At 43.2% G+C, this 17,369-nt stretch overlaps 1 protein-coding gene across 7 annotated transcripts in view; it reads right to left on the bottom strand.

Annotated features, from left to right (window-relative positions):
* Positions 1-17,369, bottom strand: part of AKT1 (AKT serine/threonine kinase 1) — a 106,653-nt gene that overhangs the window by 18,843 nt on the left and 70,441 nt on the right. For all 7 annotated transcript variants that reach the window (XM_038404870.1, XM_038404867.2, XM_038404868.2 and 4 more), the window contains 2 exons: positions 15,995-16,123; positions 266-480 (listed from right to left, as the gene is read on the bottom strand). In XM_038404870.1, the coding sequence (XP_038260798.1) occupies positions 266-480; positions 15,995-16,123 (344 nt within the window). The remainder of the gene's footprint in view (positions 1-265; positions 481-15,994; positions 16,124-17,369) is intronic.

Consider the following 17,369-nt stretch of genomic DNA (forward strand, 5'->3'; position numbering starts at 1 on the left):
TGAAAGCGACCATTTACAAAGCGTGGTTGAATGCACAATTTGCTCTGATTGTGTCGGTTTTTCCAACAGCATTGGAGAGAAACTATTTTTAACTCATTTTCTGAAATCAACTGGTCAGGCATATGTTCTTTTTCGTTTAGTACCTCAGCTGATTGTGCCCCGTGTTTGTTTTGATGTGGTGGATCCAAAGAAGAAATGTGACCATAGCTATCATTCAGAAAACCGAAGAAATTAAAATGTTTGATTTTTAAAAATACGGTCTCACCTTTGCTTAGGATCCTTCTTCAGCAAACCTGATAGAAGAGATTTTGCTTCAGGTGACAAAGTGCGTGGAAACCTAATCTCCTCCATGAGGATAAGTTCAAAGAGCTTCTCATGGTCCTGATTGTAGAAAGGGAGCCGGCCACACATCATTTCATACATTACGACTCCTAAGCCCCACCAGTCTACGGCACGACCATAGTCATTATCTTCCAGCACCTGCAGAAATGTAGAGAACAGCTTTAGCACATATTCCTGTTCTGTGACCATGCAGGGAATTCAAGTGACAGGGACTTATACTATTACATTCGTTTTCATGCATTTCACAACTCTGCAGGCACAGCACACTTGCCGCAGCCGAGAAAGCCGATCCCATTGCAGACAACTGACACTAATGCACACCAATCATTTATCCACAGGGAACGCTCTAGGCAAGCAAGAGGGAAAAAAGGCTAGAGAGAGATGGCACTCCCCCCCCCGCGCGCGCGCGCACACACACACACACACACAGAGACACACACATTACTTCCATGATATGCATAACCTTCTAATGCCTAGAGGCTGAGAACCCAAGTCTGTTCTCAGATTACAAAACCAGCTGTTAAATCCTAACTTATTCATTAGAAACCATTCCAAATGGGGCCTCATTTTAAAAACAGGATGCCATTTGGGGGGGCAGGAGAGGATTGATTAACCTGTTGCTTCAAAGCTACAATCATATCTGTTCCCTCTCCATGTCAACTTGTACATTTTCTTTATCCTCATCAGAAAAGCTATACTGCAACCCAGGAAAGACTGCTTGCAAGTTTTAGAAGAATTGCTGAGCTGAATTAAACTGTAAGGGCCCAAGGTTCAAAATAGCTCGGTTCCCTTTTGCACTTCTGGCCTTTATGTTGCCCTAAATGGGAGCCAACTGCTTTTGAAAATCTGCCCCTAAATCTTTTCAATTTGCAGTCTCCTTACTATACACACAGATGTTCAGAAAAAAAATTGTTTCTCTCTCACAGTGCAGAAAATCTACTATTACAATTTTCTCTTACTTAATTGTATCCCCAGGTTTGGGTTGGGTTACATGATATTTGATAGCTTTACTCTCCTTACAGTTCTGCACTTTACTGCTTCTCACTGGTACAAGGTAAAAGCACTGTTTGTTCATTCTTTAGTGCCTTGCAGTGTCAGTGCCTACCCAATTTACAGAACTGCACTTCAGAACCATTTATGCTCAGAAATAAGAGTCTTCAGTAGGACTCAGGACCAAAGAGCCAACTGAAGCCAAAAGTAGTTTTGCCACTAACTTCCATGGGAGCAGAATCTGGCACTTTATGAATTAATTATTAAGATCCTGTGGATAAAGAGAAAGATCAAGATTTTCTTTGTAAAAAATTGTTTGTGTTCTCTCTCTCTCTCTCTATATATATTCACTAATTATTTAGTACTCTGCCTTAAAAATTATCTGAACCAGAAAAAAAGTCCTGCAGTAAAAATCCAAAGGCTGTCACGTATTAGATTACCCCGCACAGGTCTATTTACAGCATCTCTTGCTGTATGATTCACACCAAACGACAGCTGGTTCTACAGCTGCCCCATATATGTATAAGACCAACACAGCTGCTTGTCTGCCAGGATTCCAGGAGCCAGCCTCATCCTTTATGAGGAATCACAGTCTCTAACTTCATAGGAGATATTGTGTGATAATGCAGTTAGCCATATTTCTGAGCCACACCTTTTCACAAAGCACTTCCTATTCATTCTAAACCACTTAGGTTACTTAAAATAAAGTAGACACATTGCTGCTAGATACACAATAGGAATAATTTTTTTTTAAAAACCAAGATCAAGCCCTACAAAATTAGGCCTTCTAAAACGCAACGACGATAATTTGGCCAAGATACTAAAAGAACATTAGTTATAATTCAGATTACTAACTAGAACCTGAATTTCTTACCTCCATACAGCACGAAACAAGTACCAATCCTTATTTTTAAAGTAAAAAATACTTCTCACAAACCCCACAGAGCTTATATTAATGTTTATACAAAACAGGACAATTATTTAGTCTTACTTTAAGTATGTTCAAAACCGAGAAGAGAAAAAATAATATAGAAGTAGTATGAAAGGTACTTATATATCCATGATTTATTGCAATGTGCCTGGTAACTGGGAAGCAATAGGTAACAAGGTCATTTAACTTAAATTAAGCGGATGGTCAGTTCACAACAGTTCTTGGCAGCTGTGTAATGGAATTTACAAGAGAAGACAACAGCTGTAAACAGGATAGTCATCAATATATCTGACACATCAAAGCTGACGCAGTTCAGTCACTGCCATCCATGCACAAGATTCCAATACAAACCTAAAAACAACTATGCAACAACTGTATAAACACGCTCTTATGCTGGATTCAAGTTACAAATAGAGAGGAAAAGAAAGAGACCCCTACTTTTAAGGATACATGACCTTAAACATACAGAATACTCATTCACGCACAATTTCCAGATTTTTTGCGTGCTATCAGCCAGATGACAAAAGCCTTCAGAATTTAACACTCCAACTGATAGCTGGGATTTGCAATGAAAGGAGTGAGCTAAGTTAGTCAAAAGGATTTGTCCTTCTGTGTTATGGTTAAGCCAGATCATTATAAATATTAAAGGAAAATCTTACAGGTAAAATGATTGAGGGGTAATTCATATAGAGACATTCCATGGCTGCTTCAGACACATTCCGTGTCAGGAAAAAATTCAAAAGTTAAATAATCTCCAATGTGATTTGACCAGTCTTTCACTGTCCCACAAAATCCACAGTTATAATCAGAGACTAAAGTTTAACATTGCTTTTAAAAGGGATAATGGCAGATTTAAAGCCATATTTGTAAACAACAAACTGCCTTAGCTGTTTTACTGATAACTCTTTGTGTCAGTGGTTCGGAACCTATGGACCGCTGATGATTCACAAGGAGCTTCTGGTTGTCCATGAGAGCTGGCAGACATCATGGGGCTGGCTCCATCTCCTTGCTTCAAGCTACTTTGACAGGTGCCCAGGTTCTTCATTTCAATGAAGCAGCTGGATGCCTATACAAAGAGCTGGAAAAAATGAACACAGCTGCCTTCCCTGCCACTGTTGTGAAGGAGGAGAGTACAAACAGAAGCCTCCAGAAAGGACAAGAGCCATCAGTGGAACAAAACAAAAACAAAAGCAATGTTTCCCAAAGGTAACTTTTCCACGTAATCAACTCCTGTACTTGTGCCTTACGCTGCTATAACTGAAAGACTGTTTACTCGTGGCTCCATTTCACCCAACTTGGACAAAGAGTGAAATGGAGCCAAGGGTTCATTTTCATGCTATTGTGCACTAGCACAGTGCTCCACTGTCTGGATTGCAAACAGTTCAGGGGAAATGTTTAAAAACTTTTAAAGAGGAAAGTCGTGACAACATTTCTGCTAATTAAGTTCTGCAAAATGTCTTTAGTACAAAGAAATGTAAAATTCTGAACACAGATTACCTGTCCGTATTGTTCCTTCCAGAAAAGGATGGTATTCTATTCACTTTGGGGAAAATATATATATATATATATATAGCGCTCTATAATGGTACGTTCTAGCTGCACCTTTGTCCCCTACCTAGTCTCTCTGAGTGTACCCCCTCAGGTATCAAACCTTGTGCCTTTACCTATCCCAGGCCTGAATTCCACTTTTATACCTCTAATTAGACTGAGCCCTAGACCATCTACCCTGAGTATCAATCATGCTTACCCAGCAAGTCTGAGTGAGCTCTGACAACTTGTAGTTCTTCCCTTTGGGAGTCTCTGACCAGTGTTGTACAGTGACAAAACAGCTTTCCTAAAGGATGGTTTATTTTGCAGAAGGAATAAAGCATTTAGAACAAAAAAGAGGGTCACTCACCTTGTGCAGTAACTGAGGTTCTTCAAGATGTGTCCCCCTGTGAGTGCTCCACTTCAGGTGATTGGGCGCCCCATGCCTCTAGTCAGAGAACTTTGACAGCAGTACCTGGTTGGGCTGCACATGCGCTCTCCCTGTCTCACACCTGTAGCAGCGGTTAACTAGCACTATATGTGGCCAACCCCAACCTCAGTTCTTTCTCAACTGCAGAGGACCTTGCAAAAACTCCAAAGCAGAGGGGAGGAAGGTGGGTAGTGGAGCACCCACAGGGACATACATCTCGAAGAACCTCAGTTTCATAGATACTAAGGTCAGAAGGGACCATTCTGATCATCTAGTCCGACCTCCTGCACAGTGCAGGCCACAGAATCTCACCCATCCACTCCTACGAAAAACCTCACCTATGTCTGAGCTATTGAAGTCCTTAAATCATGGTTTAAAGACTTCAAGGAGCAGAGAAGCCTCCCTCAAGTCAACCATGCCCCATGCTACAGAGGAAGGCGAAAAACCTCCAGGGCCTCTCCAATCTGCCCTGGAGGAAAATTCCTTCCCGACCCCAAATATGACGATCAGCTAAACCCTAAGCATATGGGCAAGATTCACCAGCCAGATACTACAGAAAATTCTTTCCTGGGTAACTCAGATCCCATCCATCTAATATCCCATCTCAGGGGATTAGTCCTATTTACCCTGAATATTTAAAGATCAATTACTTACCAAAATCCCATTATCCCATCATACCATCTCCTCCATAAACTTATTGAGTAGAATCTTAAAACCAGATAGATCTTTTGCCCCCACTGCTTCCCTTGGAAGGCTATTCCAAAACTTCACTCCTCTGATGGTTAGAAACCTTCCTCTAATTTCAAGTCTAAACTTCCTGGTGGACAGTTTATATCCATTTGTTCTTGTGTCCACATTGGTGCTGAGCTGAAATAGTTCCTCTCCCTCTCCTGTATTTATCCCTCTGATATATTTATAGAGAGCAATCATATCTCCCCTCAACCTTCTTTTAGTTAGGCTAAACAAGCCAAGCTCCTTAAGTCTCCTTTCATAAGACAAGTTTTCCATTCCTCGGATCATCCTAGTAGTCCTTCTCTGTACCTGCTCCAGTTTGAATTCATCCTTTTTAAACATGGGAGACCAGAAATGCACATAGTATTCTAGGTGAGGTCTCACCAGTGCCTTTATAATGGTACCAAAACCTCCTTATCCCTACTGGAAATGCCTCTCCTGATGCATCCCAAAAATGCATTAGCTTTTTTCACAGCCATATCACATTGGCAGCTCATAGTCATCCTATGATCAACCAATACTCCAAGGTCCTTCTCCTCTTCCGTTACTTCTAATTGATGTGTCCCCAACTTATAACTAAAATTCTTGTTATTAATCCCTAAATGCATAACCTTACACTTCTCATTATTAAATTTCATCCTATTACTATTACTCCAGTTTACAAGGTCATCCAGATCCTCCTGTATAATATCCCGATCCTTCTCTGAATTGGCAATACCTCCCAGCTTTGTATCATCTGCAAACTTTATTAGCACACTCCCACTTTTTGTGCCAAGGTCAGTAATAAAAAGATTAAATAAGATTGGTCCCAAAACCGATCCTTGAGGAACTCCACTGGTAACCTCCCTCCAACCTGACAGTTCACCTTTCAGTAGGACCCGTTGCAGTCTCCCCTTTAATCAATTCCTTATCCACCTTTTGATGTTCATATTGATCCCCATCTTCTCCAATTTAACTAATAATTCCCCATGTGGCACGGTATCAAATGCCTTACTGAAATCTAGGTAAATTAGTTCCACTGCATTTCCTTTATCTAAAAAATCTGTTACTTTTTCAAAAAAGGAGATTAAGTTGGTTTGGCACGATTTACCTTTTGTAAAAGCATGTTGTATTTTGTCCCATTTACCATTGACTTCAATGTCCTTTACTAATTTCTCCTTCAAAATTTTTTCCAGGACCTTGCATACTACAGATGTCAAACTAACTGGCCTGTAGTTACCCGGATCACTTTTTTTTTCCCTTTCTTAAAAATAGGAACTATATTAGCAATTCTCCAATCATTCGATACTACTCCTGAGTTTACAGATTCATTAAAAATTCTTGCTAATGGGCTTGCAATTTCAGGTGCCAATTCCTTTAATATTCTTGGATGAAGATTATCCGGGCCCCCCGATTTAGCCCCATTAAGCTGTTTCAGTTTCGCTTCTACCTCAGATATGGTAATATCTACCTCCATATCCTCATTCCCATTTGTCATGCTACCATTATCCCTAAGATCCTCTTTAGCCTTATTAAAGACGGAGGCAAAGTATTTGTTTAGATATTGGGCCATGCCTAGATTATCTTTAACCTCCACTCCATCCTCAGTGTTTAGCGGCCCCACTTCTTTTTTTGTTTTCTTTTTATTTATATGGCTATAGAACCTTTTACTATTGGTTTTAATTCCCTTTGCAAGGTCCAACTCTACTCGACTTTTAGCCTGTCTCACTTTATCCCTACATGTTCTGACCTCAATTAGGTAGCTTTCCTTGCTGATCCCTCCCATCTTCCACTCCCTGTACTGCACCCTCTCTTCTTCTTCGAGTGATATCCCTGGGGTGCTGCACTTTAGGTGACTGTAGAGCAGTGCCCTGCAGTGGAAGGGATGGGCTTCAGAGTTGGATCTGTGACAGATGATAGGACTGTGAGTCCTAATAAAAAGTGTCAGATGTCAAATCTTGCTCGATTGTGTAGTGCTGAATGAATGTGTGGGCTGAGGACCAAGTGGCTGCTTTACATATGTCTAATAGTCACAGCATTAAGGAAGGCCACCAACAGGGAAAGCGACCTAGTAGAACGCGTTCTAATCCCCGGTGAGGGTTGCAGTTTGTCTTGGCATTAGCAGAGATGAATGCATGCTGAAATCCATTTGGAGAGTCTCTGCTTAGATATAGCTTCTCCTTTAGATCTCTCCGTAGTTGAGAGAAACAGTTTTTGTGGCTTCCTGAATAGTTTAATCCATTCGAGATAAAAGGCTAGTGCCCTTCTGACACCTAGAGGATGAAGTGCCGCTTTTTGTCTGTTGTTGTGAAGTTTAGGGAAGAATGCAGGAAGATTGATAGGTTGGTTGAGGTGAAACGAAGAGGGTACATTAGGTAGAAATTTAGGATGCACTCTTAGAGTGACCTTATTCTTGAAAAATATCGTATATGGGGGTATGCCAGGAGAGCCCCATATTCTCGTACATGTCTTACGGATGTGATGGCGACAAGGAAGGCTACTTTCACTGAAAGGCGTAATAGTGAACGGCAGCCAAGTGTTCAAACTGAAGTCTGGTAAGTGAATGAAGTACTAAATTAAGATGCTATGGAAGCATTGGGACTCTGAGTTCAGGATAGAAGCTCCAGAAACCTTGTAGGAATTGTTTTGTAGTTGGATGGGCAAAAACTGAAAATAAACCATCCACTTTAGAGTGGAACATTGTGACAGGTGCAGGGTGTACTCTGAATGAGCTCAGTGAAAGACCCAATTTTTTTTTATTGAAGTATATAGTCCAGGATTAGTGGTAGAGCAGAGGTGGTAGCTCTGATTTGTTTGTTCTGGCACCTGTGTGGAATCTCTTCCATTTGTGGAGGTAGGCTGAGCGTGGAGTCAACCATCTCTGCTGCCTAGCAAGGTATCCTTCACCTTTTCTGAGCAGATCATCTCCTTGCTTTGAAACCATGGAGGAGCCATGCTCTCAGGTGGAGTATCTCCAGGTTCAGGTACAAGATCTGGCCTGCATCTTGTGACAGGAGATGTGGAAGAAGTGTGAGAATGTGCAGTGAACATGCAGACTCCTGCTGCAAGTATGGAAATCAAATTTGTCTGGGCCATGTGACGGCTATCAAGATGACCCTGGATAGGTCAGTCTTGATCTTTTATATGACCCTGGACAACTACGGGGCAAGAGAGAAAGCACAGAAGTGAGGTGCAGCCCATCTGAGGAGGAAGGCATTGTCTATGGATCCTGGCCCTAACCCCACTTTGGAGCAAAATGATGGGCATGTGCTGTTCTGATTCATGGCAAGTAGATCACCGGTGGGGAATCCCCACTGCTGGAATACATGCTGTATCACTGAGGTATTTATTTCCCACTCATGATTGTAGGAGAACTTTCTGCTTAACAGGTCTGCTGTGGTGTTGTGACGTCCCAGCAGATAGGAGGCTGATACGGTGATGTTATGATGGATGCACCAGTTCCACAGTCTTAACACCTTGGTGCAGAGGGAGCGTGACCTTGCTCCTCCATGTTTGTTTATATAGAACATGCAAGCAATGTTGTCCATTGGGATCTGTATGGTTTTGTTTTTGATCATGGGCAGAAAGTGGGTTCATGGGTTGCGAACTGCTTGCAGTTCCAGAACATTTATGTGCAGTGCTGATTCCAAAGGAGACCATCTGTGCTGTACTGTCAGGTTGTTTAGATGGACCCTCCCAGCCCACTAGGGAGGCATCCGTTGTGATTATCATTGTGAGAGAATCTGTAGAAAGGGGAGCCCTGCACACACGTTGTGTGAATGGGACCACCACTCTAGCGAGTCCATGACCTTTTGTGGTACGTTGATATGCTTGCTTGGTCTGTGTTTGTGGGGGATATACACTGTCCTGTGCCACCCTTGTAGGTAGCACATGTGTAATCTGGTATGTTTTACGATGGAGGTGGTTGCCACCATGTGGCCTAGTAGTTGGAGGCAAGTCCTGGAAGATGTTTGTGGACTGTTCACTGTAGTGTTGATCAGATTCACTAGGGAGACAAATCTGTGCAGTGGTATTGAAGCTTTCGCCTCCAAGAGTTTAGGTGAGCCCCAATGAATTCTAGTTCTTGTACTGATATCATTGTTGGCTTTTGAATGTTTATTTGGAGACTGAGTTTTGTAAAAAGTAATGTTGTCTTTTGTGTGGTTTCGATGGCTTCTTCCCAAGTGGGGGCTTTAAGTAGACCGTCATCTAAATATGGGTATATCATGACCCCTTGCTTGCATAGATGGGCCGCTACCACTGCTAGAACTTTGGAAAAAACTTGGAGGGCCATGGAGAGGCCAAAGAGCAGTACCTTGTACTGATAGTGATCTTATCCCAAAACAAATTGGAGGAACCGCTTGTGTGATGGATGTCTGGTGACATGAAAGTACGAGTCTTGCAGGTCAAGGGCCGAAAACCAGTCCTCTCATGGGATTACTGTTGCTAAAGTAACCATTCTGACAAATGTGTTTTGACAAATTTGTTTAGGTTTCTCAGACCAAGAATGGGCCTCCAAACCCCGGTCTTTTTCTGGGTTAAGAAATAATGGCAATAAAAGCCCTTCCCTCTGTGTTATACCGATACTGGTTCTACTGCACCAAAGTGCAGGAGATGGTCTACTTCCTGTCTCAAAAGGTGTTCGTGGGGGGAATAGAGGTGAATTGGATGGACTAACTGGTGGTGATAATTTCCAGCACCCATTTGTCTGAAGTAATAATTTTCCATGCTAGGCAGAATGGTGTCAAATGGTTTGTAAAGGGATGGTTGGTAGAAAGAGGTTTCAGAAACTGGAATTGGGGGAGGTCTCTCAGACCCTCACCAAACCATCAAATTTGATGTTTCGGTCCTGCTCTTCCTGCAACTAGCTGGTTGTTGTGATGTAGGAGATTGAGATGGGAGTGGCCTACATGTTGTGGGTCTTTGCCTCCACCTCTGGGCATCATATTGCCTCTGCGGTTGTGTGTAAGGCACTGGTCTTGAATGTTGTGATGGGTAATATATGACCCGTTTTCATTTTGTGCAAGTGTGTAGATGCCTAAAGACCGAAGAGTCACTTTAGAGTCTTTCAATGCATGGAGGGACTCGTCAGTCTTACCTGCAAATAATTTTGACCTTCAAAGGGAAGATCCTCTCTGGTGGATTGCACCTCCTTTGGGAATCCAGACAGGTGGAGCCAAGAGGCACATTGCATTATTATGGGTATGTCTACACTACGAAATTAGGTCTAATTTATAGAAGTCGGTTTTGTAGAAAGCGTTTTTATACAGTCGAGTGTGCGTGTCCCCACACAAATGCTCTAAGTGCATGTAGTCGGCGGACTGTGTCCACAGTACCAAGGCAACCGTCGACTTCTGGAGCTTTGCACTGTGGGTAGCTATCCCCAGTTCCTGCAGTCTCCACTGCCCATTTGAATTCTGGGTAGAAATCCCAGTGCCTGATGGGGCTAAAACATTGTTGCGGGTGGCTCTGGGTACATATCATCAGGTCCCTGTTCCCTCCCTCCCTCCGTAAAAGCAAGGGCAGACAATCGTTTTGTGCCTTTTTTCTTGAGTTACCTGTGCAGACACCATACCACAGCAAGCATGGAGCCCGCTCAGCTAACAGTCACCGTATGTCTCCTGCTGGCGGACGTGGTACTGCATTGCTACACAGCAGCAGTTTATTGCCTTTTGGCAGCAGACAGTGCAGCATCACTGGTAGCTGTCGTCGACGTAGTCCTGGGTGCTCTTTTAACCGGGCGCCTGGGCAAACATGGGAGACACTCAGCCAGGTCATTTCCTTTGTTTCGTCTCATGGCGATTGAGTCCTACCGGCAGTGCACTGTCTTTTAATCTGCAGCGAGCAGAAGACGATGGCCAGTAGTCATACTGCACTGTCTTCTGCCGAGCATCCAGGAGGTGACGATGGCTAGCGGTCGTACTGCACAGTCTGCTGCCAGCATGATGTATAAAGATAGATGAAGTGGCTCAAAACAAGAAATAGACCAGATTTGTTTTGTGTTCATTTTCTCCTCCCTCCCTCCCTCTGTGAAATCAACGGCCTGCTAAACCCAGTTTTGAGTTCTATCCTTGAGGCGGCCATTCAGTTTCTCGCAAAGCCACCCCCTTTGTTGATTTTAATTCCCTGTAAGCCATGTCGTCAGTCCCCCCTCCCTCCGTCAGGGCAACAGCAGACAATCGTTCCACGCCTTTTTTCTGTGCAGACACCATACCACGGCAAGTATGGAGCCCGCTCAGATCACTTTGGCAATTAGGAGCACATTAAACACCATATGCATTATCCAGCAGTATATGCAGCACCAGAACCTGGCAAAGCGAAACTGGGCGAGTAGGCGACGTCAGCGCGGTGACGAGAGTGATGAGGACATGGACACAGACTTCTCTGACAGCACATGCCCTGGCAATGTGGGCATCGTGGTGCTAATGGGGCAGGTTCATGCGGTGGAATGCCGATTCTGGGCTCGGGAAACAAGCACAGACTGGTGGGACCGCATAGTGTTGCAGGTCTGGGATGATTCCCAGTGGCTGCAAAACTTTCGCATGTGTAAGGGCACTTTCATGGAACTTTGTGACTTGCTTTCCCCTGCCCTGAGGCGCAAGAATACCCAGATGAGAGCAGCCCTCACAGTTGAGAAGCGAGTGGCAATAACCCTGTGGAAGCTTGCAACGCCAGACAGCTACTGGTCAGTCGGGAATCAATTTGGAGTGGGCAAATCTACTGTGGGGGCTGCTGTGCTGCAAGTAACCAACACAATCAAAGATCTGCTGATATCAAGGGTAGTGACCCTGGGAAATGTGCAGGTCATAGTGAATGGCTTTGCTGCAATGGGATTCCGTAACTGTGGTGGGGCCATAGACGGAACCCATATCCCTATCTTGGCACCGGACCACCAAGCCAGCGAGTACATAAACCGCAAGGGGTACTTTTCAATAGTGCTGCAAGCACTGGTGGATCACAAGGGACGTTTCACCAACATCAACGTGGGATTGCCGGGAAAGGTACATGACGCTCGCATCTTCAAGAACTCTGGTCTGTTTCAAAAGCTGCAGGAAGGGATTTTCTTCCCAGACCAGAAAATAACCACTGGGGATGTTGAAATGCCTATCGTTATCCTTGGGGACCCAGCCTACTCCTTAATGCCATGACTCATGAAGCCATACATAGGCAGCCTGGAGAATAGTGAGGAGCTGTTCAACTACAGGCTGAGCAAGTGCAGAATGGTGGTAGAATGTGCATTTGGACGTTTAAAAGTGCGCTGGTGCAGTTTACTGACTCGATTAGACCTCAGCAAAACCAATATTCCCACTGTTATTACTGCTTGCTGTGCGCTCCACAATATCTGTGAGAGTAAGGGGGAGACGTTTATGGCGGGGTGGGAGGTTGAGGCAAATCGCCTGGCTGCTCGTTACGCACAGCCAGACACCAGGGCAGTTAGAAAAGCACAGAAGGGTGCGGTGTGCATCAGAGAAGCTTTGAAAACCAGTTTCATGACTGGCCAGGCTATGGTGTGAAAGTTCTGTTTGTTTCTCCTTGATGAAACCCCCCGCCCCTTGGTTCACTCTACTTCCCTGTAAGCTAACCACCCTCCCCACCTCCCGTTCTGTCCATGCTGGAGCTATTTTGCGATTCTGGGACTCCATCATGGTCACCTCTGCTGATGAGCTCTGCATGGTCACCTGCAACTTGCCACACTGGCCAAACAGGAAATTGAAATTCAAAAGTTCGCGGGCCTTTTCCTGTATACCTGGTCAGTGCATCTGAGTTGAGAGTGCTGTCCAGAGCAGTCACAATGGAGCACTCTGGGATAGCTCCAGGAGGCCAATACCATCTAACTGCATCCACAGTACCCCAAATTTGACCCAGCAAAAACAGATTTCAGTGCTAATCCCCTTGTCGGGGGTGAAGTAAGGAAATCAATTTTAAGAGCCCTTTAAGTAAAAAAAAAAATGGCTTCGACATGTGGACAGGTGCAGGGTTACATCGATTTAACACTGCTAAATTCAACCTCAACTCCTCGTGTAGACCAGGGCTATGGCAGTTGCAATGGATCTTGCCACTGTGTTTGCTGAGTCTAAGGATGCCTGTAAGCTATTCTTGCCAGGAGATAGCCTTCAAAAATGACTGACCTCAATTGCTCCTTTTTGTCTTCAGGGATAATGTCAATAAATTCAAACAGTTTTGAGTAATTTGTGTGATTGTATTTTACCATCATGGCTTCATAGTTGGCTATTCTGAACTGTAACGTTACTGATGAATAGGCCTTGTGATCAAAAAGATCCCATCTTTCCCACTCTATCCTATGGGGTGGTCCTCGAATGGTGTTGCCTGCCCTGCTCATTGACAGCTTCTATGAGTTTGGCTGGGGGTGTGAAAAAAGAAATTCTAGGTCCTTCAATGGGACACAACACTTCTTATCCGCCCTCTTACAAGTAGGGGGGGATTGCTGTGGGTGTCTGCCAGATGGTCTTGGCAGGATGCATGAGTGCCTCATTATAGGAAGGGCTATTTTACATGAAGCTGACGTGTAATATGTCCACCAACTTGTGTTGGGAATCAGCAACCTCTTCCAGGGAGATTTGGAGCGTGTGCTTAAAATTGTATCCTACTGTAGGTGGCAGAAGCATGATGGTTTCATCTGGAGAGGTGGAGGAGGTGTTAGTTGCAGAAGTGGCCTCATGATCTAGAGCCTCCTGTTTTCTCAAGAGTCTCCTCAGGGAGCTCACAGAGCCCCTCCTCTGACGCTGATGGGGAGCGTCTCTGCCTTTCCCTGGAGTTACTGGGAAGCTTGGAATAATGTTGCCTACGGGTCCTAGTATGGCCATTGTGGCAGGAATGACATTCGTGGTAGCATCCATGGATGTCCATACCACCCCTGGGTGCCAGTTTTGGAGCAGTGTCCTGGCTGTTCCTATAGATCTGGTCTGTCGATTCTCTGGATAAGTGAAGAGTGGTGTGAGGAACAAACATCTCCCTCCTCATCATCGGCCTCCTCGCTGGAAAAAGGAGAGGCAGATCTGTTTGTTTGTCTGTAAAGTGGTGCTGAATGTACCGACGCTATATCAGTACCGAAAAGAGGTGATTCTGGTGCTGCAGCAACTACTAAGTCCTTATGTTGGAAAAACTGTTGCATTCCAAGAGATCTTAGTGTACCAAAGATGGAATCTGTAATTGTTGCAGTACTGGGAATTTTTGTGGTACCAGGAGGTATTGCAGCACCAAGAGAATCGGTGCTGATCATGTCCATACCAAAGGAGGTAAAGTAGACTTTCGTACCGCTGTCTCTACACTATGCACCAGAGGGCCAGGAGATGGCGCCATAAGCTGAAGCACTGTAGAGGTGCTCAATACGGAGTGTTTAATTGCTGCAGACGGTGTCATGGTAGAAGGAGTAGTCTTGTCTCTGCAGTCCTTCTGAGAGCCTGCCCACTTAGGGTCTTTGGCTTTATTGGTACTGGAAGATCCTGTTGACTAGTAGGTACTTAGCCATGGCGTGGTTTGTACTGATGATATGGAGAATTGGAGAACGCTTCTTTTTCAAGAATCCTTTCATAGGAGAAGCGGTAGCTCTCTTCTTCGTCTTTTTTCTGAGAGACAGGTCCTTCCTGTGCAGAATCAGTGAGGGAAGTCTGTCAGAAGCCGAAGTATACAACCAGTGATCGGGAGGAGTTTGTGATCCCAGGTTGGAGGCTGGGCAGAGAGATTTCTCCATGAGGATGAGTTTAAGCCCCTCACTTTGGCAATGAAAGCACTTCTGAGGTACATGAGTTTCCCCCAAGCAGCAGACACGCTAGGAATGTCCATCCAAACTTCTGAGGTACATGCGTTTTCCCCAAGCAGCAGACACACTAGGAATGTCCATCCGAGACTGGAATTGCCTCTTGGTAGGAGAGGCAATGTTTAAAGCCCAGAGACCCAGGCATTCACAGATAAAATTATCCCCGAGAGGAGTGAATGAAAAAGAAAAAAATGTTTTTTTTTAAAATGGGGAGAAAAAAGAAAAGGGATAGGAAACGAATTCTACCTAAATATTCAATCTACTACACTACACAGCTAATCCTAAATTTAAAGATAAGTCGTACAGAGGCACTGCCGAAGCTGACTTGGATCAAGGGTGATTGAGAAGGAACTGACAGAGGGTTGGCAGCTAGTTAACTGCCGCTACAAGCACAATACAAAGAGAGCACATGTGCAGCCCTACTCTGACTAGAGGCACAGGGGCATACAATCACCTGAAGTGGAGCACTCACAGGGACATCACTTGAAGACCAGATTTTAGATCATCAGTCTATCTTACCTAAAGCCTTAACATCCTCTGACAGTAACCTAAGAGGGTAACTTCTTCAGATACCCCCTTTGGGTGCCTATCCCTCAATCTGGTTCCCCTGGAACAACTTCCTCCTAACCGCATTCCTCAAGTCTTCCTTTTCAATCCTGCCACAGTTCTTTTGATCTTCTGCTTCCCAGGACCATTCCTGTCCTGGCTTTGTCTCTAAATGTCTCTCAAGGGTTTCCTGAGAAGTGGTTTGTCTTGAGCCATGCTATTCCCCAGCCTGCTTGTTCTTTCTTACAGACCCCAATTAAACTAAACCAATAGACTCATACAGGGAGCATCCCAATAACCACATCAACATAGAGCATTCATAAATTATTATATAGAGCAGTTCCACATCCATCACAAAGTTACTCATTTAATTTTTAAAAGAATTTGAAATATACTCAAAATATTTTCTATAGCTATTTAATTTTAAATATAAAAATATACCCTGCTATATAATTATAACTTTTTATATACTCTCTGAAGTGAACTGTACTCTTCTCTTCTTAGAGACGCACAGACAGAAGAAAATAATCTATGTGAAAACATTTAACATTTCTCTATACTAACAAAATTTTGCAGAACAATGAATAAAAAGGTTATCTATATCATAAAATAAAATATACACATTTTTACAAACAAACAGCGCAGTTAGTACAGTAAATATTTAAACAACAATTCTGATATCTCAAGAATGGCATTTATTTAAGAATATAGTTTGGTACAATAGCTGTAATAAAGGTACCTCTGGTGCAAGATATTCTGGAGTGCCACAGAAAGTCTTCATTGTTGCTCCATCCTTGATACCTTCTTTGCATAGCCCAAAGTCTGTTATTTTTATGTGTCCATCTTTATCCAGCATAAGATTTTCCAACTGAGATAAAAATCCAAATTAAAATGGTCATTAGATACACAATCCATAGACTTGAGTGAGTTTATAAAATACTTGGATTTCTGCAGGTTATTCTTTTCAGCCCTGTTCACCTGGGATAAGAATTATACTAGCTACCAAAGCACATATAATGTAAATATATAATTATATAATTTCCCTTAGGGATAACTTCAGAAAAGTAACTTGAGATCATTGGGCAGTTGACATACATATAGTGAGAATACAGAAAATAGTTATACTACATTTAAGCTTCTTAAATGTTACAGTCAGCAAAAGCACAAATTTAAAAACAAACTCCTTTGCCCCTGCTTTTACTTAGAGTATCTTTCATAGGCCATTTCAATACTGACAGAGGCTAGCAGCAGTGACAAAAACAATGAATCAATTTACAGCTAAGGGATCAATTTACAATAGCACACTGTACATGATAAATATGCTGTAAATTTACTCAGAATTTGGCAATTATCTAAAAACTGAGAGAATGCTAGCACTATCCATTTCTGATGGCACTACCCATAGCTCATGAAAATAAGCTCTATATGCTGACGGTACTTATGCTATAGGGTGGGGTTTTCAAAGGAGCCTCAGAGAGAGGTGTAATTCCTACTGAATTTCACAACAGCTTGAATATTCATAGATTCCAAGGCCAAAAGGGACCATTGTGATCATCTAGACTGACTACCTATATAACACAGACCATAGAACTTCCCCACAATAAGGTGTAGACCAGATCTTTTAGAAAAAATCTTGATTTAAAAATTGTCAGTGATGGAGAATCCATCATGACCCTTGGTAAGTTTCTCCAATGGTTAATTACGCTCACTGTTAAAAATTTGTATCTTATTTCCAGACTGAATTTGTTTAGCTTCAATTTACAGCCACTGGATTTTGTTATATCTTTCTCTGCTAGACTGAAGAGCCCATTATTAAATATTTGTTCACTGTGTAGACACTTACATACTGTAATCAAGTCACCCCATAATCTTCTCTTTGGTAAATTAACTAGATTGCGCTCCCCGAGTCTGTCGCTATATGGCACGTTTTCTAAACCTTGAATGATTCTTGTGGTTCTTTTCTGAACTCTCTCCAGTTTATCCACATCCCTATATACACAGTGCCTTTCATCTAGATGGCTCCTAAAATGAACTGTGGACTGAAAGTATAGTAATAGCACTTCTCATACACTTCTGGTGAGGGAATGCAGCCATCATTCTTTGATCAGAAAGAA

This window comes from Dermochelys coriacea, chromosome 6 (genome assembly GCF_009764565.3).
Source record: "Dermochelys coriacea isolate rDerCor1 chromosome 6, rDerCor1.pri.v4, whole genome shotgun sequence".
NCBI lineage: Eukaryota > Metazoa > Chordata > Testudines > Dermochelyidae > Dermochelys > Dermochelys coriacea.